Genomic DNA, 24,761 nt, shown 5'->3' on the forward strand with positions numbered 1-24,761 from the left:
ATATAATCATTTTTAGTTTTACTTCAAAATACTTAGATCATTAAGAAAAAAAAAAAGTAATCAATAAAGAAATTTATTTTATTTTTTATTCAATTTTCACCCCAGACAAGGCACAGTGCCACTTTGAAGTAGGGGGCTACTATCGGGAACATGATTTGCGGGGGCGTTATGAAGGGAGATGAGTAGAAAGATGTTTGTTCACATTACACTTGAAATTCTGCATATCAGTACAGTTGGGAAAACAGAATTCCGGAAGGGAGTTCCAAAGACTTGCAGTTCTGAAGAAGAAACTATTAGAGTAACAGGCTTTTTTACACCTAGGGATCCTACTGTAAAGGGGTGGGACTTAGTTGCTTGTTGGGTTTGTCGGGGGTAGTCACATCGAGGAGGTACAAGTGCTTGCAGTTTGTCAGAGCATTCACTATCAAAGTATTTGTAGAACAGGCAGAGGGATACAACATTTCGTCGATGGGACAGAGGTAGGACCTATCAGATTGGCGACTCTCTTTTGAACCCTGTCCAGGAGTGAGAAACAAGCAGCAGATGCACCAGTCCAAATGTGACAACAGTACTCCATACATGGGCGAATGGTGGCCTTATAGAGGTACAGGATACTTTCAGGCATAAATAATTATCAACATTATTGAAAACTCTACTCCTATTATTCAAGAATTTTTTAAATTTCATTTTGTTGTTTTTTGTAGGAGGGGGGTATAATTTTTAATAAAGTCCTCCTCCCGAAATTATATTTTAAAAATATTAAAATTTATTTTCTTTTAGAGGGGAGGGGGGGCCTCTTTTTAAAACTATACCTCCCTCAATATTTTCTTTAATTTTCTATTTTTGAGCGATTATCGATACTCCCAAGATGTGATCCTCTCATGTCGAACATTTTTCTTGTTCTCGTGTAACACTCGACACTTGTTTTTTTTGTTTTGTTTTTTTTAACTAAATAAACACTTTAAAATGAGTTAAATTACTAAAAACTTAACCAGCTAGGTAAAAAACAAACACTTAGAAAAATCAGTTTTATCTTTTATAAAACTACGGTAAACAAGTAAAAATATTTTCAAAAAAATTGTGCTTTAATATGAAAAAAAAAAAAAGAAAAAAAAATCTATCCCACCCAGTTTTGTTTCAATTTTTCTAGTTTTCAGATTTTTCCTTGAGGAAAATAAAAAAATAAAAATAACACCCCAAAAAACAAAGATAATTTTTTTTCAATTTTTCTTGGAAAAAAAAAAAAAACTTTACAAAAAAAAAAGTGTTTATTTGACTTACCTTTGAACCTTTTCTCGAACAAAAAAATTGGTCGATGTCAAGTTTCTTTCCAACTCCTCAAAAAACATTTTTAAGGTTTTCGGTGATGCTGAAAACGAATATCACATTTAAATGTGGGGCAGATTAGTAGTTTTCATGACATGAAGAATTTTTTTTTCAAAAAGTGGGGGATCACTTTCCTTTATAAATTTAACATAAAATGAACACCCACCTTCTGGCCATGTAGTAATTTCTTCATATCAAAACAAATTTAACTGATATTCGTTTTCACCATCTCTGAAAACCAGCGCTGTTTTTGTTTTTTTTTACTAAGATTCGTTCATTTTTTCATCTCATAATTTAGGACGCTAATTATGCTGTCAGTAAGTTTACAAAAACATACTTTTTTTCTTTTTTTCATTATACAACTTGTATAGTTGTTAACAGGTGCTTCAGCAGTTAAAAATTTCACAAAAATCCTGTTTACATTAGGGGGCTGTGGAGCCCCCTAATATAAACAGAATTTCTGTGAAATATTAAACAATTCTGTTTTAATGGTTTAATGGTTAATGTCGGCACGTTACTTATGGAAAAACGGTTAATTCAACTACAGAAGCACCTGTTAAAAACTATACAAGTTCTATAATTGAATACCCACTTAAAAAAAAAACGCTCATGTAAGCTTACTGACGGCATTATTAGCGTCCTAACTTATAAAAAAATGAACGAATCTTTTAGTTAAAAAAAAGAAAAAAAAGCAGCGCCGGTTTTTGGGGGTGCTAAAAACGAAAATCACAGTTAAATTCGTTTTATGATATGAAGAAATTATTAGGTGGCTAGAAAGTGGGTGCTAATTTTAATGATCCCCCACTTTTTGAAAAAGTAATTTCTTCATATCATGCCCCAAATTTAAACTGGTGCTACCAGATCAGGCTGTCTATTGGTTTCCTGAGACGAAATGCACCTACATTGATGTTCCTTTTTTGTTTTTCTATTCTCTTTTGTAAAACTTAATTATGTTCTACAAAACCAAAAACAAAAACAACAACCCCCTCCTCCCCTCTTTTTCTTCCCCTACTTCCCGGTCCTGGATATGACCTTAAACTATATCCAGTGGTGAGGCACCAGCTTGCAGGCTTTGGGGAGTGTGGAGCCACCCTTTAATTGCCATTGCTCCCAGGTTCACTCTGATCCGGAGTGGTAGTACCTGTTAGGGTCTAAATTATGGGTTGAATAGAAACCGACTTGAAAACAACAAGTATATTCTATTAAAAAATTTTCTTCAAAATCTTTGGATTCGGCATTAAATAACCTGAAAAGGGTTGATATGCTGTAAAACAAAAACAACCAACCAACCAACAACCAAATTTAAATATGATATTCATTTTCAGCACCACAGAGACGTTGCGAGCCTTTGTTTTATCATTACTTCCATGGCAGATGCTCGTCTGAGCTCCAATCCCTGGTCTCCCCTCGCCGATCTTTCACGAAAAACACCCATCTAGCTGAAACCACTGTCAAAAATTTTCCCCACTCTTTATCTGTGCCAAAACCAAAACGTAGATTCCATGAACAAAGCTTCTTTCTTAGAAGTGCATGCTTGTGGAACTCTGTTCCGTCTGCCTGTTTCCCACCTGACTACAACTTGGATGTCTTCAAGTCCAACATAAACAAATTCCTGATGAACCGCCCCCTTAAGTAGACACTTTATCCAATCTCAACATTAACATACTGTACAAGCAATAACCCTTATCCCCGAGTGGCTTCTGGGCTTTGATAAGTAGTGACCACAAAAAAAAAAAAAACAACACCGAAAACCTATAAAAGTCGTCATTTTAAAGTTTTTTGAGGATTTGGAAAGAAACTTGACATTGACCAACAAATTTTTAACATTATTTATCTGAAAAATATATGGTGCTATGCAGAGAGTGATCCGCGCTATTTTTTTAATCGTATGTCCACATTTAATTAAAGTTTTATATGTTTCTTTTATTCAATTGTAAGGTTAATGTACAGAATAGATACAAAACACCCTCCCCTCCCCATATTAAGAATGGCTTTTTAAATAATAACATTATTTCAGCACGGGTCACTCTCTGCATGAGTACCAAATATATATATAGCAAAAAAAAAAAAAAAAAAGACAAAAAATATAAAATTTTTCTTTACAGTTAATAAAATTTAAAATTTAAGGTAGGTTTTCTTTTCTTGTTATGCTTTCATCGGCGACGCTCGGCTTAATTTCCTCAGCGACGCTCGGTTTACTCCGGCTGTTGGCGTCATGTTCTGGAGAAAGCCGGGTGGACTCGGAGTTCACTCTCTGCATGAGTACCAAAAGGTTACTTAAAAATTAAGAATAAGCGAAAAAAAAAAATTACCTCCGAATTAAAAATAAAAATAATAATTCAACTTAGAAGAATATTTCGAAATTAAAACAAATCTATTATAGAAAATATTTAATAACGTGCTCAAAGAATTAAACTATCACAGTTATTCCCCTTGGTTTTCTCGTTTGAAAATTAGAAGGTTTCAGATTTACGATAATAATAAGTAAATTTAAGTTAAATAAAATATAAATTGAAATGAAAATAAACTAAATAATTACATTTTAAATTATATTTTTAAGTAGTACAGTATTAACGAGGCTATTATGTCGAATAAGTAATATAAGCGAGTAAATTATTTAAATGATTTAATTTAATGTTATATGCTAATAACCATAACTCAATCGATATATATATGTGATGTGAACAATACTATATGTAGAAGTTACGCATAACGTTTTATTTGGTCATTTATTTTTTATTACTGTTATTTTTTTTGGGGGGGGGGGGTGTTTTTAAGGCTCTCATTATCCCCGCCCATCATCCGCATATATCATACACATCACAATTTCCATTTTGTCATTATTTCATTGTAAGAAAAAAAAAAAAAAAAAAAATTGTACATATTGTCATCTGGGGCTTTAAGTAGATCCAACTCCTAGAGTGAATGCGGTATTGTGGTGATTGCAACTAGTGATAGGGAATAGACAAGTGGACGACCCCCGACACCCATCTTCCCCCCCACACCCTTTTTGGCCTCATGCCACATTTAAAAAGAATTAGTTGCCTGTTTTATATAATTTTAACCCTAAAATTCTGTAAAATTTGTGATTTTTCTTCTTAAATAAATATTTAAATAAATGTCTGAGGCCCGGGCGACAAGATCAATGCCAAGGTATCCGCGTTCACCGATGATGTCACGATCTTCGTGTCGGGCTTCAGAGACATTGAGGTCGCGTCGGAGGCACTCACACACTACGAAAGAATCACGGGGGCCAAGATAAACCGCAACAAGTCGGTAGGACTACGGTTGGGCGCATGGAGTGACAACGCAAACCTCCCTGCGCCCTTCAGCTGGACAGATGGCCCGGTCCGGATCCTCGGCGTATGGTTCGGACCGGGTCTCCAGCTTGACAAGAATTGGTTGGAGGTACGGTCAAAGGTGGAGGCTGCAGTCAATTCGTGGCTTCCTAGGAAACTTTCCTTAAAGGGTAGAGCTGAGGCGTGTGCCACTTACGTCTTTCCTCTCATCCTTTACCGACTGGCCGTACTTCCCCTGCCTGCACAACACCTAAAAGCTCTTGTCGAACTCTTGTCCTCGCTCCTTTGGGACAGAGGAAGACACTGGGTGAGTAGACAGGTCTGTATTCAACGTCCGTGTGAGGGAGGCTTGGGAATGCCGGACTTGAAGTGTCATCGAGATGCTGAGAGGCTGGCCTTCCTGAGCCACTATATGCAGGATGACCAACCGTGGCACCCCGTGGTTACTGCCGCCTTCCCCGACCTCGTTCTCGACCCTTCCATCGAGAGCCGTCGCAGGCCGCGGGGAGAATCTGCCTACATGAAAGAGTGCCGAGCCGCGCTAAAACGACTACCAAGGTCCAGTGACCTTGTGACTGCTACCCGTAGGGAAATCCACAGGGATCTAGTGAAGGGGGCCGCTGACGACCCGCTATGCGCGCGTTTGGGGTGGCAGCAGAGTGAGATTCGCTCCGCGTGGAGCTGAGCGCCAGGTTCGAGTCATCTGAACAATTTGGAGTTCTCTCTGACCTGGCGATTGGCCCGAAATGCACTTCCACTTAACAACATACAATGCAGTTCCGGGTTTTTGGAGTCGCCTGATTGTCCCCGTTGTGGAACAACGGCCGTAGAAACTACGGATCACGCTTTCTTCGATTGCCGCGAACTCCGCCAGTACTGGTCGTATGTCAGCAGAGTGACGGCTTGCATCGATCCTGAGCATCCTCGCCCAATTACTGTATCCAATGTCGTGGACAACGTGAGGCCGCCGTGGGACCGGGAAAGACAAATGGTCTACGTTACGATCCTGGCCGTGGCGAGAATGGTGATTTGGACGTCGCGTCTGCAAGGTTGCCGGGGGTGTTGTCTTTTTCTGATCAAGATCTGATCGCGTTCTTTAAACACCAACTACGGGTGAAGATCAGATGTGATAGAAGAAGGCTGCATCGCGCGGCATTTGACAGAAGATGGATACATGTGGCAAGTCTGTGTGTACGAAGAGGAGCCAAATTTGAATACGTGTTCCCCGCCTAGGTGTGGAACGCGCAGTTCTGTAAAGTTAAATTAAACAAGTAGTCTCTCAGCTAGCTGAGTGTGTGTTCCATCCCTCCCCGATTAGGAAGCCTCCAAGATCCCCATCCCCTCTTACCTGCAATTTTTGTTTTCACCCCTTCCTCTAAATTTTACCCATCTTGGAGAAAAAGAAATACAAACTAACCTCCATCCCTTACCCACAAAAATTTTCTTTTCTCCATTCACCCCCATCTAGAGGGCATCCCCACCTAGAGACTGACCTGCAGAAGCGAGGTTCCTTTTACAAACCTAGTGGAACGGGCAGTCTATCAACTAGACGGGGTTGGGAGGGTCCTACTAATCACCTTTTGTTTTTTCTTCCCCCGCCCTCGACACAAATGAATTATTGTACCATTTTATTGTTATCTTTTTTGTTTTTACACGTCAATAAAAAATGTTTTAAAAATTGGGAGTAACTAGGACGTCCCCCAATATGAAAGGGTGAATGCGGTATTATGGTGAAAGAAGATACTAGCTGGGAGAAACTTTTGACTTTGTTTAGTTCTGGAGTGACAAGGATGACCAACGACCCCCAAAATCCCCCCTTTTGAGTTGGCCATGTGCCTAAGTTTTTTGTTCATCGTTAATTTTGACTGTATTTTTTTTAACATGAATAAAAGATTTAATATCTCAAAGTGTAGTATCTGTTCTGGCAGATACTGCAAAGCTATGACTAGCAAAGACCATATGTGTGGGTAACCCCATATATCTGACCTTGGTCACTGAAGGGGCAACCTTTCATACCAACAGTTTCTAATCCAGCTCCCACTTCCCTCCTCTCGGGAGCTGGATCCCCTCCCCCCCCCTTCCCCCTATCTCCACATTAAAAAACGGCCTCCTGCCTAATTTGCTCAGTGGGGAAGCAAATAAATAAAAAAAATAAATGTCTGCTTTGACAGAAGTATCCTACAATGGGCATTAATATTTCTTGACCAGGAGAGGTGTACACACACTATGGACATTTTATATTCCTTTGATCATAAGGGGGTTGTACACACAGACAAACACACACACGAGGGTTTGTCCTTTTGCTCAAGATCAAAGTGTAGTATCTGTTCTTCAGATGCTGCACTTCCATTTCTTGTTCTCTTTCGGTGGAGGAGAAATCCTTCACGACTGAGACAATTTTTTATTTTTGTACCTTTTCTCCACGTTAAAAAACGACCCTGGTGTCTAACTCTGTCCCGTGGGGAGGCATAGTAAATAGGTGCTTTATATATATAGACGATGTGGTTCTCGGTTGATTAACTGTGTTGGATATATACTTGAGTCAAAACAATGAAAAGAATATTCTATTGTCAGCCCTAGATATAATCATTGGAGGTTGCAGTATGAAACAGTATGCATTCTCTCCTGATGACCGGACATTATCTAGAAACCGGAGTATAATATCTCATAATTAAAAACATTTTACAACTAATTTATGAATGGGATAGCTACAAAAAGAATATGACAAAATAATCCATATTTCTATCCTGAATACCTGACACTAACTGGAAGGCAACTTCACATTTGAAAACGGTCTTTTGAATAAAACCCACTGAATAGACGAATATCCCAGAACCGTTGTACATACTTTGAACCTTTTAAACCAGCCACAGATTATCAACAAGCTCTCAGAATAATTTTACATCTGCACCCGTTCTGAATGAAAATTCAGTATGTTATTGTTATACATCTGACCAATTTTTATGATTACAGGTTCAAATGAACAGCTACAGCAGGAATTGGAATACACCTGGCTTTTGGTAAGTGTTGTAGAGCTTCGTTGGCATCTAATCACCGAGCTGAGTGTCATTGGTTGTCGTAAAGAACCCACTTTTCATCTCGAGTCACAACCAGGTCGAGAAACGGGCCATTCTTGTTGCGTAAAGAAAGGAAGAGGATTTCAGAACAGCATTTATGGTCGTCCAATTCATAAGGAACCCATTTATCAAGATTTTTATCTTTCCAATAAAGTGACTGGAAATTGTATTCTTTTTTTTTTTTTACATTGATGTCACCACTTATCAAGGCCTGGAAGCCACTTCAAGGCCCGGAAGCCACTCAGGGATAAGGGTTATTGCGTGTACAGTACGTGTTCGAACATGTTTTCCCTCACATATACACACCCACATGTACACACGCACAGACACGTACTTATATTCACGTTTACGTATATACACTCACATTCACGTGCATACACACACACACACGCTAACGTACACACATGTATGCATACATACACGCACATGTACGCACACATGGGAAACGTCACTTCCCCTGAAAGGAATTCTAAACATGCGCAGTCAGAACACTCACCCCGATATAAAAGTCAACGACACCAATCAAATTACCTCTTTCTTCCCTTTTTACCTGGGTTCGTGAACCAGGCAAGTTCGGCGTCCATAGCTCTTGGCTTGAAGACTTTTCCACATGGACAACTACTATCATGAACACACAGTTTTGCTGAGGTTAACACTCCCTTTCTATTTCCCTTTCTACATGCGGGACGGCTATTTCTTGTCTTCAACTTCATTCCTTTCTTTTCCACGCATGTAGTCGTCAACACCTGAATGAACACATGTTACACCTAAACCATTTAATTTTGACAGAAAATAAACAACATGTTTATTTTATCCAGCAATTGATTTTTGTTTCCTTCATTCCATTCGTTTCATTATTTTCTTTTGTAGCAAGTTAGGGTATTTATATCCTTGTCCACAACAAACGATGGTGACCTCGTTATTTTAAAATGAAATGAATGAGTTTGAACGGAAACATGTGGTAAACTAAACTCTCCCACACAAATCCACGGCACGCACGAAAAATAATTTTTCCCTAAAAATAACAAACTTGTCGACCATGAGGAAGAACATTTTCAAACCGCGCACAAGAAATTGAAATATAAAGATTTCAACAAAAAACAAAAATGGAACTTCAACAGACGGACTCCTACAACGGAACCATGGCATTAAACATTTGGCAATCTGACCAAAACTGAGACGAGGAATTAGCAGAATTAAAGTCTGCCATTGAAAAGCTTTCAAAGCCGCTAGCCGACGCACTTCAAACGCGTCAACATTATCCCAGAAACTACCATGACACACGGCAAAGTTACAGGCGAAGAAGTTTAAGCAGGAACTGATCCACATCACGACATAGACAAGATGTTTGTTTCTACCACAGGAGATTCGGCGTCGGCGCGAAGAAATGCACTACATCCTGCGCGTTCAAAAAACAAGCACAGGGAAACGAACCTTCCAGCACAAAAAGAAGGTCGTCTGTTTTATATCCGTGACAAAATTCACGGATATAACTTTTTAATAGACATTGGAGCGGAAATCAGTGTCATACCGACACCGCATGGCCACCCAACAGGGACTCAATTTTCAACCTACAAGCCGCCAACAGTACAAAAATACCCACTTTTGGCGAAAAAACTTTAAATTTAAACCTTGGAATGCGAAGGAATTTTTTATGGAATCTCACCATAGCCAACGTGACCACTCCAATTTTGGGGGCGGACTTTTTAGCCCATTTCAACCTGTCTGTCAACATGACTCATCACACATTGACAGACAACAAAACAAAGATTTTGGTGAGAGGAACTAACTCGAAATTTTTAACCACCGGAATCAGCACTGCCCTACCCGAAGATTTACACGTCCCCCAGTTACTCTAAAAATTTCCTCACTCGTCTATTCAACCCCCAGACGCTTGAAACCGGATAAATACAAACTGGCAAAATCCGAGTTTCAAAACTTACTCCACATGGGAATAATACGGCCCTCGAAAAAGTGCTTGGTCATCACCACTCCACATGGTACAGAAAGCTGACAAAACCACATGGCGCCTGTGCGGAGATTTTAGATGCTTAAACGCGAAAACAGTTCCAGATAGATATCCTATTCCCCATATCTATGACTTCGCCAATGGACTCCAAGGCGCCACAATTTTCTCCAAACTGGACCTCATAAAGGCATATTTTCAAATTCCAGTCGCAGAAGAAGACATTCATAAAACTGCACTGACCACACCATTTGGCCTTTACGAGTTCCTAAGGATGCCTTTCAGGCTTAGAAACGCCTATCAAACTTTCCAGCGTTTGATTGATGAAGTTTTCAGAGGTCTGCCGTTCATATTCGCATATGTGGACGACGTTTTAATCGCCAGCAGAAACCTCGAAGAACACCGGCTACACCTGGAACAAACTTTCAAAAGACTGTCACATTTCGATCTTAAACTAAACACTGATAAATGTGCTTTTGGCCACCAGGAAGTTCAATTTCTCGGTCATTTAATTGACAAGGATGGAATCTCCCCTTTGCCGGAAAAAGTAAGTGCCATTTCAAATTTCCGTCTGCCGACATCTGTCAGACAAGTATGCCATTTTGTAGGCATAATTAACGATTACCGACGTTTTTTGCCTAACTGTTCCATGTTACTTGCACCTTTAATGAATTTGTTAAAAAAACGAACCAAAAATCAACAGTTAGTTTTGAAAGGACCTGCACTACAGGCCTTCGAACAATCAAAAACTACTTTGGCAAACTTCACCAAACTTACGTATATCCAAGATAGCGATACAACGGAACTTACACTTATGACGGACGCATCGGAAATAGTAGTAGGAGCTGTCATTCACCAAATTTCTGACAAAAAATGACCCCTATTTCATTTTTCTCTGCCAAGTTAAACAAAGCGCAGACTAAATATAGCACTTTCTCGAGAGAGTTACTTACAATTTACCTTGCAATTAAGCACTTTAAACATCTCCTTGAAGGCAGAAAATTTTCCATTTATACGGACCATAAACCTCTAACATTTGCTCTACACACACATGTCGACAAATATGGTCTACAAGAAATTCGATATCTGGACTTTATAGTCCAATATTCTACACATATACGGTACGTAAAAGGACAAGAAAACATTGTAGCTGACGCTTTATCTCGCGCAACAATTGCTTCTTTAAATTCCACTCCACTAAGTATGGAATTGATAGCACAAGAGCAATTAACCGATACCACGCTCCCAGCTATAATGGACAAAACTTCACTGAAGCTGAAAGAAATGCCGATACCATTCGGAACAACAAATTTCTATTGCGATGTTTCACAAAAACACCCTCGCCCTTATATTTCACCCAGACTCAGACGACAAGTTTTCTAGCACTTCCACAATTTGTCCCACCCAGGAAAACGTGCCACCGTGAAATTAATAGGGGAACGTTTTGTTTAGCCAAATATGAATACGGACATCCGTAGTTGGACCAAAACTTGCATTCCTTGCCAAAAAAACAAAGTTCACAGGCACACAAAATCACCGTCAGGAACTTTGTTTACCGGATGCTAGGTTTACTCATGTTCATATCGACTTGGTTGGACCCTTGCCCATTTCAAAAGGACATACCCACATCCTTACTATAGTCGATAGATTCAGCAGATGGCTGACAACAATACCAGTGAAAGACATATCAGCCGCAACAATAGACAGAGCAATTTTACAAGATTGGATAGTGATTTTCGGAGTGCCCTCCATAATCACAACGGACAGGGGCTCACAGTTTCAATCAACTCTTTTCGCTGAATTCAACCATTTGTTGGGAACAAAGCACATTAAGACTACTGCCTACCACCCTTGCGCACACGGTATGGTGGAACGATTTCATAGACAATGAAAAGCATCTTTGGCTATGAACGAAAACAAATCGGACTGGTCAGACAACTTGCCACTCATTCTCATAGCAATTCGCAACACAGTGAAGGAAGATTTACAGAGCACACTTGCGGAATTAGTTTTCGGATACACTGATTTTACCAGGACAATTCTGCAAAAACAATACAGACATTTCCCCAACAACAACTTTTGTGATGGACTTAAAACATAAAAAGTCACGATTAAAATTCACTCCAACCAAAAAGCCAGACAAGCATTTTCATTCCAGGCGATATTCACACCTGTAAATACGTTTTTATCAGAATCGATGCAGTAAAAAACCACTATGTCCAAATTATTCCAGACCTTATTTAGTTATCGCCAGAAGTAAAAAGTACTTTACCATATTAAAAAGAGAAAAAAAAAGACACTATTGCAATAGACAGACTTAAACCTGCATTCATAGACGAACAATTACACGTTTCTCCTACTCCAATACAAGAACATACACATTCAGAAACGGACAAAGAAATTACAAAAAACAACACACCACAAACAACAACAAAAACAGGTGAAAAGTTCATTGGCAAAAACATTTCAAACAATACATAACTTATTAAAAAAAAAGAAAAGAAAAAAATATATATATAAAAAACAAAAACGAAATACGTTTCTCTTGTATATATATATTTTTTTTCTCCCCAGGAGGGGGAGTCTTGTTCGAACATGTTTTCCCTCACATATACACCCCCACATGTACGCACGCACATATGCACACACACGTACTTATATTCACGTTTACATATATACACTCACATTCACGTGCATACACACACACACACGCTAACGTACACACATGTACGCACACATATGCGCCCACACGGGAAATGTCACTTCCCCTGAAAGGAATTCTAAACATGCGCTGTCAGAACACTCACCCCAATATAAAAGTCAACAACACCATTCAACTTACCTCTTTCTTCCCTTTTTGCCTGTGTTCGTCAACCAGGCAAGTTCGGCGTCAATAGCTCTTGGCTTGAAGACTTTTAAACGTGGACAACTGCTATCATGAACACACAGTTTTGCTGAGGTTAACACTCCCTTTCTATTTCCCTTTCTACATGCGGGACGGCTATTTCTCATCCTCAACTTCATTCCTTTCTTTTCCACGCATGTAGTCGTCAACACCTGAATGGACACATGTTACACCTAAACCATTTAATTTTGACAGAAAATAAACAACGTTTATTTTATCCAGCAACTGAGTTTTGTTTCCTTCATTCCATTCGTTTCATTATTTTCTTTTGTAGCAAGTTAGGGTATTTATATCCTGGTCCGCAACATACGTTAGTATTGGAGATTTTATAAAGTGTCTTACTTAATGGGACGGTTCATCAGGAATTTGTTTATATTGGACTTGAAGACATCCAGATTGTAGTCAGGTGGAAACATGCAAATGGAACAGAGTTCTACAGACGTGCACTTCTAAGAAAAAGCTTTGTGCATGGAATATGCGTATACGTTATGCCTAGTTTTAACGTAACGTCTAAGTTTAACTAAGATTCTTAATTTATCATTTCTTTGTCAACATTCGATGGCCGAACACTACACTCGTCTTCAAGACTTGTCACTGCCACAAATTTTTTAAACCACCATTGTGCTTTGCTTTCAGTAATGGCTTTGTTGATATCGCGGGCTATTTCAACAGCTTTTCAGCCTAGCTTGAATTGAAATGAGAAAATTGTGCGAATTTTCCCTCCCCCATCTTGTATTTAACATTCTGTAAAGACAATCGTTTTAAAAATGATTGTAATTTAAATAATTAGATAGAGCGAAAAACTAAAAGTAAAAGGTGTTACAATGAAAACTTGTTTGAAAATGTCATTTGAAATCAAAATTAAAAATTCCGCAAGAACTTTCTTCTCAACCTAATATTTAAGTGATCAATGAAGAGAGATAAAATAACAGGAAGCCTCCAGAGCACTAAATTAAACTTTTTGTAGTTCAAAAAAAAAATAAATGAAAATAAAAAATAAATAAAAAATATTCTGGACTTCATTCCAACATGAAAAATTTGCAAGAAATGGCAAAAATTTGAGACTGACCTTGTGGAAAGCAAATTCAGAGTTTTAGATTTATTTTTCAAAACCAATTTTTTTTTTTTTATAATCAAACATTAAAATTTTTCAAAACCAGTGCATAAATGTTTTTGTGCACAAATGCTGATTTTTTTTTTTTTTATAATGAAATGCATAACATTAAAATTTTAAAGTTTGAAGAACTAAGAATTTATTAATTTTTCCATTTATCCAGGGTTTTTAATTTTTCAAATCGAATTTGAAATCTTATGCTTTTTCAATTAAGAATTATTTATTAGAGAAACGTTTTTCTTGCACTTTATCTGCTCCATAAAAATTTTTTTTTTTTTTAAATGGCTGAACTATCACAATTTGAATATTAAAAATAAGTTAATATATTTTTTCTTAAAAAAAAAAAAAAAAATTTTCCATTATGGGTAAGATAAAAGTAAAATCTTAATTGAAGACTTTGTTTTTTTGTTGTGTAAAGTTTCAAAGGAAATGTCAATTTACTTCAACTAAATAATATATATAAAAAAGTAAATTTTTAAGAAAAGAATAAAATTACTTTAAACTTTTTTTTTTTTTTTAATTATGGAAGCCCTAATCTGTGAATCAGCAGTTTTGCAATGATATGTTTATCGAAGTTACCATACTTTTGAAAGTTTTTTTAAACTGATACCATGTGATTCTTTTTTTACATGGTGCAAAACTCAAAATTACATATGTTAAGGCCTAAAACTGCACCGTTTGTTCATTTTCACCAGGATTTGAAATTCCCTAGGAACTTTTGAGACTAAATGGGGGGGGGGGGGTTTGAACTTAATCATTTTATTTTATGTCTCGTTCACTGCACTCAGGCATGCTTCACTTGTTTAATTAAAAATGTTAGTTGTCTCACCACGTTTTGGTCAAGTAAGCCTCTGGCCGGCTTTGGGTAGGATTGAAACCGCTATCTTCATACAATTCTCACCTGGAACCGTAGAGATTCAACATCTATCCACTGCGCCACAGGCGATCAAGGTTGGATTTTTTGTCCTTCTAAATCCACATTAATTTTATTATCTGATCTTCCATGGTCAGGTCCATACCGAATGGTATATATATTATTTAATTGATGAGTATTATTTATATTAATTTATTTATTGCGGACTATTACCCTCATCTTATCAAACTTGGCCTTTGGGACAAGATCAAAGTGTAGTATCTGTTCCGGCAGATACTGCAAAGCAAAGACCATATGTGGGGTCGCCCCACACATATAAGACCTTGGTCAATGTAGGGGCAACCCTTCATACCAATTGTCACTATCCAACTCCCCTACTCCCCGGGGAGTTGGTCCCCATTTCCCCTTCACTCCTCACTTTAAAAATCGGCCTTGTGCCTAATTTGCTCAGTGGGGGAGCAAATAAATACATCAAAGTGTAGTACCTGTTCTTCAGATGCTGCACTTCAATTTCTTGTTCTCTGTCAGTGGAGAAGAAATCCTTCACGACTGAGATAATTTTTATTTTTGTTCCTTTTCTCCACGTTAAAAAACGACCCTGGTGTCTAAATCTGTTCCGTGGGGAGGCATTGTAAATAGGTACCCTCATCTTTCTTAGATGTTGTTTCACAACGTTTCGGCCATCTATTCCTCTGGCCTTGGTCAGATTCCAGAGTTTAACAGAAACATTTTCCAGTTTGACAAAATATGCCTGAAGAAGGTCAAAGTTTACATCAGCTGAAATATTCTGAAAATAACAAAAATTTCTGCTTTAATGTAAAATAAGCTGACCAGTCAAAATGTCTCGTAAGCAATGGCGCTTTGGTCTAATGTAGAATTGCACTGTTCCAATGATTATGCCAATTTTGGCCACCGAATCACAACAGCTGCTTAAATCTTTCATATGCAACAGAGCTGAATTAGTACATCATAATGGATGGCAACAATCCCAAAATAATTTCCAATGAAACCACGTAACTAAAATATATAATAGTGGTTAATGCAACTTCTTTATTCCATTATGTAGTTCATGGTTCTTTGACAAAAATATGCCCCATATGCAACAGTTCCTGCTGCAATGGCTCATATTTTCATGTTGAATAGACCCTTTAACTACAGGGTGGAACGATAAAATACAGCTTTATTTTAAAACTTATTGAAAAAAACAAAAATTCACGTAACTTGATTATGCAGTAGAGCTGACATCTATACATTGTAGCATTTTCAGACTCAATCATCGCCTCGATACGAACCTGGAATTGAGAGCATGCCTTTTCCAAAAAGTGCTGGTAGGAGTTTGGCAGATGGTAGTGATCAGGCTGACTTTGGTGCTGTGGGAGGTCATATTGGCGATGTTCTTGAAGTATGATCAAACGAAGTAGTCCAGCGGGTTCAGGTTAGAGGACGAGGGGGGGGGTTCAGTAAGAGAAGGGTACAAAGCTGTGGCACTTCTCAAGCCAAGGGTCTCTAGACAATATGTCTATGGATTAGGTTCCAAACAATAATCCCCTTACGTCTGAGTGACACTGTGGTTGGGGTGGGGTTGGGGGACAAGTCCACAATAATTCAAACTTACGATATTAGTCTTGTAATGCTAACAATTTTACAGCAATCACTTTAAATCATTAAACAATTATTTTCTTTATAAAAATAGAACCATTTAATCAATTTACATGATTTTGGGAATATGACATTTTTGTTTTGTCATGAGTACGTACAAAGATTTTTCTGTAGTTTTTTAGTTTAAATTCTAAATAAGAACCTAGTAAATTTTTATTTTGCTTTCGAACTTTAGTTCCCCATCCTTTTTTATTTCACATTTTTTAATTTTTTAAATAGCAGAACCCATAGAAATTCCGTGGAATGAGGATTATATTTAATCAACAAAACAAAATGATTTTTTCTGGATGGCACAAGAAATTAGGTTTTTGGACAGAAAAAGCAATAACACAGCAAATGAGTTTAACATTTCATTTCCTCATGATGCATTTTTGCCGACATTTTTTGCATCTGCATTTTTTACTAGCAGTTGGTTTTCCTGACAAAAAACAAGGACGATTTCTGTGGATTTACAAATCATTTTCAGCCTGGATTGATTCATTTTCCTTGAATTATTTTATTTTTTATTTGTTTTTGATTGAATAAACGCAATGAAACTGCCTTTTCCTTACTTTTTCTGTTAAACTCCTCTTTCCTTTCTTTTTTTTTTCTTCCAGTTTTTAACGTCTGCTAATTGGCGTCTCTTGACTCGCTCGTTATAATCCGGCGTTTTCCGTTTTTTCGCCCGGCGTGACTTATGAAAAAACGGGCACTGAAGTGCAGAAGTACCGATTTTTCAATCACTTTGGAACATTGTCAGTGGAAAAAACAAAATCACCAAAATATAAGCATTTTATTATTTGTAGTCACGAGTTTGAAAAAAATCTCTTGCAAACGCAGCCGTTTCACTTGCAACGTAAATTATTACTGAGGTAATATTTATTCAATATGCAAATAATGAACACTCACTTTGGATTTCTGACTTCAGACACTTTGATTGGCTGCTCAGTGTAGTTTTACAGATTAATAGATTGCTTTTATGCAGCTTTTTGCACCGCTGTACAACTTATGCTCTCTACCAATCCAACAGGACCCTCAAAATGCAAATCAGAACGGTTCAACACTTGAGAGCACAGCTCAACGCATCAGACGACCCAGGCTTATGGTCTTTGGTGTACAAAGGGCGTGCAATAACTAATGCCCCTGACCCACTTCCCATAGAGCAACAAAACTTGGCACAGTTATTAGTTTTTCTCTACATAGGAACCACCCAAAGTTATACATTTCTCCCGTCGTTTGATGCAGCTCTGGAGACCATTTTTTGACTTCAGAAATCAAGGCTGCATCATCTGAGAAACGCTTTCGTTTCAAAAACAACTTCATGGTTGGGAAGAGGTGAAAGTCAGAGGGTGCAAGGTCAGGAGAGTAGGGAGGATGGGGAAGGATTTCATAACTACACGCCCGTGCTTCTGATCTGGCGACATGCGAGCTGTGGACCGAAGCGTTGTCCTGCAGGAGGAGGGTACCTTTGCTGATCTTGCCCCACCTCTTGATTTTGATAGCTTCCCTTAATTTCCTCAAAAGTGAAGCATAATAGGCTCCTGTAATTGTAGTACACTTTGCCAGGAAATCTGTCATCACTACTCCGTTCTGGTCCCAGGAGACTGTGAGCATGACTTTGCCAGCGGAGGGCTGTACCCTTCCCTTCTTTGGAGGTGGTGAGTCCAAGTGCTTCCACTGCATTGGCTGGGCTTTGGTCTCTAGATCATAGTGATGGACCCAGGTTTCATCCTGTGTAATCAGTCTTTTGAAAAACTTTGACTCATCTTCTTGGCACATCTCCAAATTCGTTCTCGAGCACTCAACGTGTTCTCGCTTTTGGAATGGTGTGAGCAACCTGGGAATCCATCTGGCAGATACCTTATGCATATGCAAATGGTCATGAATGATAGTTTTCACAGATCCTGTACTAATCTTGACATCTTGGGCTATTTGGCGAATAGTAATGCGCCGATCTTCCAAAATGGCAGCCCCAACTTAACGGACAGATGCCTCATCAATGGCAGAAGGGGGGGGGCGACCAGGTCTGGGGGCTGTTTCCACAGACTTCTGGCCATGTTTGAATTCACGATTCAGCGTTTTACAAGGTCATATGATGGGGCATTATCACCATAAGTTTCTTTCATTTCATCAAAAGTCTCCTGTGGTGTGCGTCCTTTCAAATACAAAAACCGGATCACTGCTCAACATTCAACAGGCTGCATTTCACACCTGACTCAGTTCAAACACCTGTAAAACAGAAACCACAATTAGTTCAGAGCTGTAATTTGCCACATAACCCGTAGAGATATAAATCATTGCACATGCAAAATTTCAGCTAGATCAGACAACTGAAAATGGGTCAAGGGCATTACTTATTGCACACCCCTCGTATTCGCTGAGCTCCTGTCGGCACTTTTGGATGGCTTATTGCTCATGTGCCAGTTTCTATTGTTGTTCCTATGCACTTGCCTCCCCATGGGGTAATTCCATCTCAAATCATCCAGACCATGACACCCTTACCTCTCAGATTTTTTCCAAACTTTCACCATATGTTGGTATCATAAAAACTAGGAAATCCTGAAATTTGAGCTTTTAACTCTAAGCGGGTCTGGAAATATCCCAATTTTGGTACTTTACGTATATCGTGTTGAGGCGCATATTTGCGAAATTATGAAATTACGTTTTGGGTGTAAATCAGTTTCTAGACTAGTTAGAACCTTAAGAATTTGCATGCACAAGGTTTTCCACGTGAGGAATCCAAAAATCATGTTTAAAACCTCTGAAAATGAACTGTTTCTGAGTTATTAAACTTTTAAGCCAAAATTTGGGTATTGGTCTAAGGTGACCAAAAATAAAACATGTGCCACTGTTAGAAATTGAATTATTTTTATTCCTAGACATTCTTGATAGTCTGAACTCAAATTCCTCCAAAAAAGGTGTTTGTTTCTTTCCTCGTTAGCTCACAATCGAACCCCAAAGATGGGCAGTTTTACGGGTCTCACTTCCAGGCAGAGCAGTGTACAAGGAGTCACTTGACTTCACCATAAACAGGAAATCCTGAATTTTATTTTGACTTCCTGTTCATTTAAGAAGTGGTATTGCTGCTTTCTGGTGTTTCTTTAAGTTGGCTGAAACTATTTTGTTTGTTTTTTTTTTTGTTTGGTGCAAAGATGCAAGTAGCAGGTAAAGCCAAGTAACCGGATAGCTCACAATTAAAATTAGCCAATCACAGTGGACAATCCCAAATAATAAACTCAAATGGGTCACCGTAGGTAAAAAATGATCACATTTCCCTATCAGTTTTTACCATTTAAACGCAATCCACTCGACCAATTTTCCATTTTTTTTTATTCTCTTAAAGAAATACATGAGTTTTTGATTTAATATAATTAGATTATTTTATTTATTGATCTTTTATCTTCAATTTGTGATATATAAAACTTAGGTGAGAAAATTATTTATTTTCATTTTAATACATGGGGAGGGTGAATTAAAAAAACAGTTTGTCTAGAATATTATATTCGGTTTATTGGAAAGAGCATTAAATTTCACATTAACCTGAAAATATCATACAATTTGAACCAATAGAAAAATTTTGATAGATTTTAAAATGAAAAAAAATTGAAAAAAATTACACTCGTAAAATTCAATTGACTTCATTACGTAGAAAAAATGGCTGCATGAGCGCACGCAGGCACTTTGTAAACACTGTTTTTCTTTTTATAAATAAAAAATAATATTTCTATTATTTTTCAAAAAACTTTAATAGTTTTTTTTGGAAGTATATTCCATAAAGAAATTAAACACACCACTTTAAAAGAGAAATTACTAGTTTTGTATATTTTATTCGCAGCTTTGTGTTAAGGGTGTCAAAAATTCCCCCCAAAATTCTGACACTCACGGCTGGTCACTGTAATGTTCCTATTTACAATGCCTCCCCACGGGACAGAGTTAGACACCAGGGTCGTTTTTTAACGTGGAGAAAAGGAACAAAAATAATAATTGTCTCAGTCGTGAAGGATTTCTCCTCCACTGACAGAGAACAAGAAATTGAAGTGCAGCATCTGAAGAACAGATACTACACTTTGATCTTGGCCCGAAGACCAAGTTAAACACCTGATTGTAATGTTATTCTTGTAAATATTACGTTTATAAAAGGGAGATAACCAAATAAACATAAGAGTTACGGCCCCTGGGTCATCCGGGTTCTGAATAACTCTGGTTTTTACCAAAGCTCCAAATACATGTCTGGAACTATGATAAAATCAAGAGTTATTCAGAACCCGGATAGCTCAGGGGCCGTAACTCCTGTGTCATTTGGTTATCTCCCTTTTATTAAAGAAATACAAGGTGGCTCCCCCCCCCCAAAAAAAAAAAACAGAGGACATTCACTTGTTTTTCTGAGCATTTTACAGATAACGGAGAAAAAAAAGGCCAAAGACCCAAGTGTTTTGATGTGATGTTTTGAATATAATAAACTAGTTATCACCAAAGTTTTATTTCATTCGGACAAAACATTAAGAAACGGTGCCTAATTAGAGTTTGGGCCCGTTTTTTTTTTGTTTTTTACAAGAAGGATATTACAGGCACCACCCTCCTCTCCTGCTAGTTATTAAATAAATGTCCCGTTACTAAGAAAGAGAGAAGAGTTCATATATGAAAGGTAGGGGTATGTTTTACCCAACCCAGGACCAGCCTGCCCCATCCTGGGGGAGGGGGACTTGCTCTTGCATACCAGCAGCAAAATAAATAAATATCAAAGTTATGAATTTTTTTAGATTAGGACTGATTGTTTATATTACTTGAATTGATTGGACTATTGTTCTCATCTTGAGGGTTATTTGTGCAATGTTTTGATCGGATTGTCTTTTGGCCGTTTAAAGGCATGTTGGTTGTTGTTTGGAAAAAAAATTACTGGCTCCATAGATATTTTCGTATTCTGTGAGTTAGTCTCTATTTTATAGTTTTAGTTTCGAATTTGTGAAAAAAAATAGGTTGACAAAGACAAACACAGGACAATCTAACTGAAACATTGCACAAATAAGATGAGAACAATAGTCTGATCAATACAAGTAATATAAATAAATATTAATATAAAAATTGAAAACCACTTTAATGAATAAAAATAGATACATAATAATAACATAGAATGAAGTTACATTAATAGGCAATTTATAAAGATTGCCACAATAGAAGAACACGAGAAAAAAATCTGTTTAAGCATTAATTTTATGTTGTTTTTGTTAAATAATTATTCATATTATTATTAATAAATATGAGAAATTATTTCAAGTAAAAATTCGAGTTTCATTGTTTGATAAGCACAACATCAGGCTAAATTCGACAGCCATTTTGTTTAGGTTTGGTTTCTTTCACATAAACGTACACACTTTCTCCAGCATGCTTTTCTTAATTTTAGATGCATAATACTAACTAGATTTTTAATGGAAATGATTCCTAACTTAGTATTATATAACGAAAACAGCACAACACAACTTTTAATGCCTAAACAAATTTTTTTTTCTTACGTTCTTCTATAGCAGCGATTTTTATAAATTACCCATTAATGATAGTTAATGACTCAAATAAAAAAAAAACCCGAAGGAATGAAAAAAAAAAAGACTAAATAAATAAAATAAAAAGAAAGAAGAAAATTGTTTGTGTTCCAACCAAATCCCTTACAAGAACCAAGAAATTAATAACATATGGAATACCAAAATGTTTGCCCTGCCTAAATGACCCCAATTACCATACCTAGATTTGCAGACACACATACACTTTTGTAGGCGCTGTTTTACAATCGTTCACTGTGCAGAGGGAGATAACTCTCTTTTACTAAAAGAGTCTTTCATTGTTGTCATCTCATAATTTAGGACGCTCAATGCTGCAATATTTTTTATGAAATCAAAACATTAAAAATAGAAAGCTGCGACAAATTTTTTTTTTATGTAACAAAGTTGATAACAATAATACAAAATGTCGTCTGCATGTGACTATTAAGAGAAAAACAACGAATCAACGATATTTTTATTAGATGAAAATATTTAAAAAAGAAGCTGTTACAATTTTGTTTTTTTAATCAAAAAGTAAATGATATGGTAAGATTTTTAAAACATTAATCTTTAACCTTAAAAATATAAAGAATGAAACTCTTTAATAAAACAAGAAAAAAACTTTTAAACTGCGTTTACAATTCCTCTAGAACTATCATCGCATTTTCATTTTTTGTAATGTTAAAAACTAGATGCTGGTGTTATTAATATTATAAGCTATTATAAGTAAAAAAAAAAAAAATGTCGCCACAGCTTTAAAAGTTTCATCCTTATTTTATTCAAGAATTTAATTCTTTCTGTTTTCTAAGGATTTAGCATTAAGCGTCCTAAATTATGAGATGAAAAAATGAACGAATCTCTTTGTAAAAGAGAGTTGTTTCTGTCTGCAGAGTGAACGATTGTAAAACAGCGCCCTTTTGTATGTCTACCTCAGCATTTAATTGTTATGCATCCTATTAAATATTATTGCATTAGTAAAAAAAAAACATAAGTTGTCGATCTTTATCATAAAAAACCGTCACCATATATTTTTTTGGAAGACATGATATAATAACAAGAGAAGTAACTCAGTTATGCTAAAAAAACAAAGCAAAACTCACAATTTATTTAAAAAATTGGCTAAAGTTATACGCTATTTACTTCCCTTTGAAACTCTTTAGGCTTTTTTTAGCCAAATATTTTATTTTCGCTAATTTCCATAAAAAATGTCTTCTTTAGTAATTTTTATTTTACCTTATCTTTTTTTGCAATTATTGAATATATGTATTACTGTAATTACTAAATGAGAAATCATTTCCATTAAAAATCCAGTTAGTATTATGCATTTAAAATTGAGAACTAGCCAATTAAGTAGCGACCATTGGTTTGCCTTGAATTCAATATTAAAAATTTCGAAATTCGCTATCATAGCATAGTTGCACAGAGAAAAGTAAGCAAATAAAAATCAGAATATAGAATAGAAGGATAAAATCTCATTTTCACATTTAAAACAACTTTATTGAATCATTTTTGTTTAGCGCGTTAATAAAAGAAGAATGGGAAAGAGAAGAGTTTTAGTAATAGAATAAGTTTGGATAAAGTTAAAAAATGATAAAGTTCTGTATGAGGAGAAAAGAGTTTATATATACGTACTGTACACATAGGTTGAAGTCAGCCATGTTGGATTATGTGTCTTGCTGACGTCAAACCCGCGGCCAAAGCCTCAGGAGGAGGATTATACTATGCCTCAAAAGAAAAGCTTGGAGGTTGTTCAAACCATGCAAAATTGTAGTCGGTCCTGAGTCCTGACCAAGAAAAGAGGAAATGAGGCCTACCTTAACCTTTTTTACCAACTTCTATCACATGATTAGCTCATCTGATAGATGGTTTCTTATTGGACAAGCTAGAAAGGGAAGTTGAATGCTTACACCAATCAGCACCCAGCGAATAAACCAAACACAGATTCAAACTCATAAACCATGAACTATTACTGACGCTGCTTGTTTTTTTGTTTGTTGAGCATCATTCGTGATGATGTTGTTGGCATTTACTGGAAAAATGCCACAGAAACGTATAGAATAAGAGTTTCATGTGTCTACTAGGGAAACCCCTAACAATAAATAAATAAAAAAGTTGTCAGAAACAGCATTAAGGTGAAGGCGGTTTCAAAAATTCAATAAATAACTTTTATTCAAGAACAGAAATAAAAGGCGAATGATGTTATTGTGTTGACGTATTTTTATGTTATTGTGTTGACGTATTTTTATGTTATTGTGTTGACGTATTTTTATGTGCGTGTATGCTGATTTAGCATGAGAGGCATGAAAGTGATAAAGCTAAAATGTTCAGGAAAGGAATATTTTGGAAGTAAGGTTAATGTTTGTAACTTCTTGTGTGATCGCTAGGACTCTCTATATATATTTGTATTTAGTCTGATAGGTTTTGAATTAAATGCGTAAAGCAAAATAAAGAGAGAGAGAAATCTTGCTCTGACTGAGGCAAAATGAAATAAGAAGGGTAAATGTTAATTCTCGCTGATTTGGTACTTCCATGTGGAGAACTGAGACGTGTGACGCGCGCGAAATGATGTTGGTTGTTTAACGTCGGAAAACACCCGACTGAGTCAGTGATTACAGCATACTGGTTCGACTTGGCTGACTGGTTTTGGCGTGTTTGCCCTCTTTTATCGTGGACAGACCGGCTGTTAGGGAAAATATTTTAAAATTCTCTTTCCTTGCAATGTGATTGGTCGAAAACACAACATCCCTGTGATGTCAGATGCTTTCAACTATGTCGGCGCACAGAGGCAGAGTTTTAGTTTTTACGATTGCGAAAATTGTGTAGCTGTATACAACGGATGTACGCAGAACCGAAATGTTGCTCGTACAAGCACTTTTTATGTGGCGAGTCGCTACACTATCAATAAAAGTGCTCATACAAAAAAATTCTGGAAATTTATTGAACGCACCTCGTATGTTCCAATCGTGTTTTAGAGAATCTTTATGTTAGACTTAAGAATTTGTACAAGATTCCAAACAGAATTCTTCAT

The 24,761-nt window shown here is 36.9% G+C and overlaps 1 protein-coding gene across 2 annotated transcripts in view; it reads right to left on the bottom strand.

Annotated features, from left to right (window-relative positions):
* LOC145260379 (cytochrome P450 3A18-like) overlaps positions 1-23,579 on the bottom strand; it is a 160,992-nt gene extending 137,413 nt beyond the window's left edge. Inside the window, exons 1-2 of one of the 2 annotated variants that reach the window (XM_080118327.1) lie at positions 23,366-23,579; positions 1,282-1,369 (exon numbers count right to left, since the gene is read on the bottom strand). In XM_080118327.1, the coding sequence (XP_079974453.1) occupies positions 1,282-1,349 (68 nt within the window). In that variant the 5' untranslated portion in view covers positions 1,350-1,369; positions 23,366-23,579. The remainder of the gene's footprint in view (positions 1-1,281; positions 1,370-23,365) is intronic. The other variant, XM_080118328.1, reaches the window with a different exon arrangement.
* Between the last annotated feature and the right edge of the window lie 1,182 nt (positions 23,580-24,761).

The sequence above is a fragment of the Euprymna scolopes genome, chromosome 36 (assembly GCF_053919585.1).
Source record: "Euprymna scolopes isolate OS-2025 chromosome 36, ASM5391958v1, whole genome shotgun sequence".
NCBI lineage: Eukaryota > Metazoa > Mollusca > Cephalopoda > Sepiida > Sepiolidae > Euprymna > Euprymna scolopes.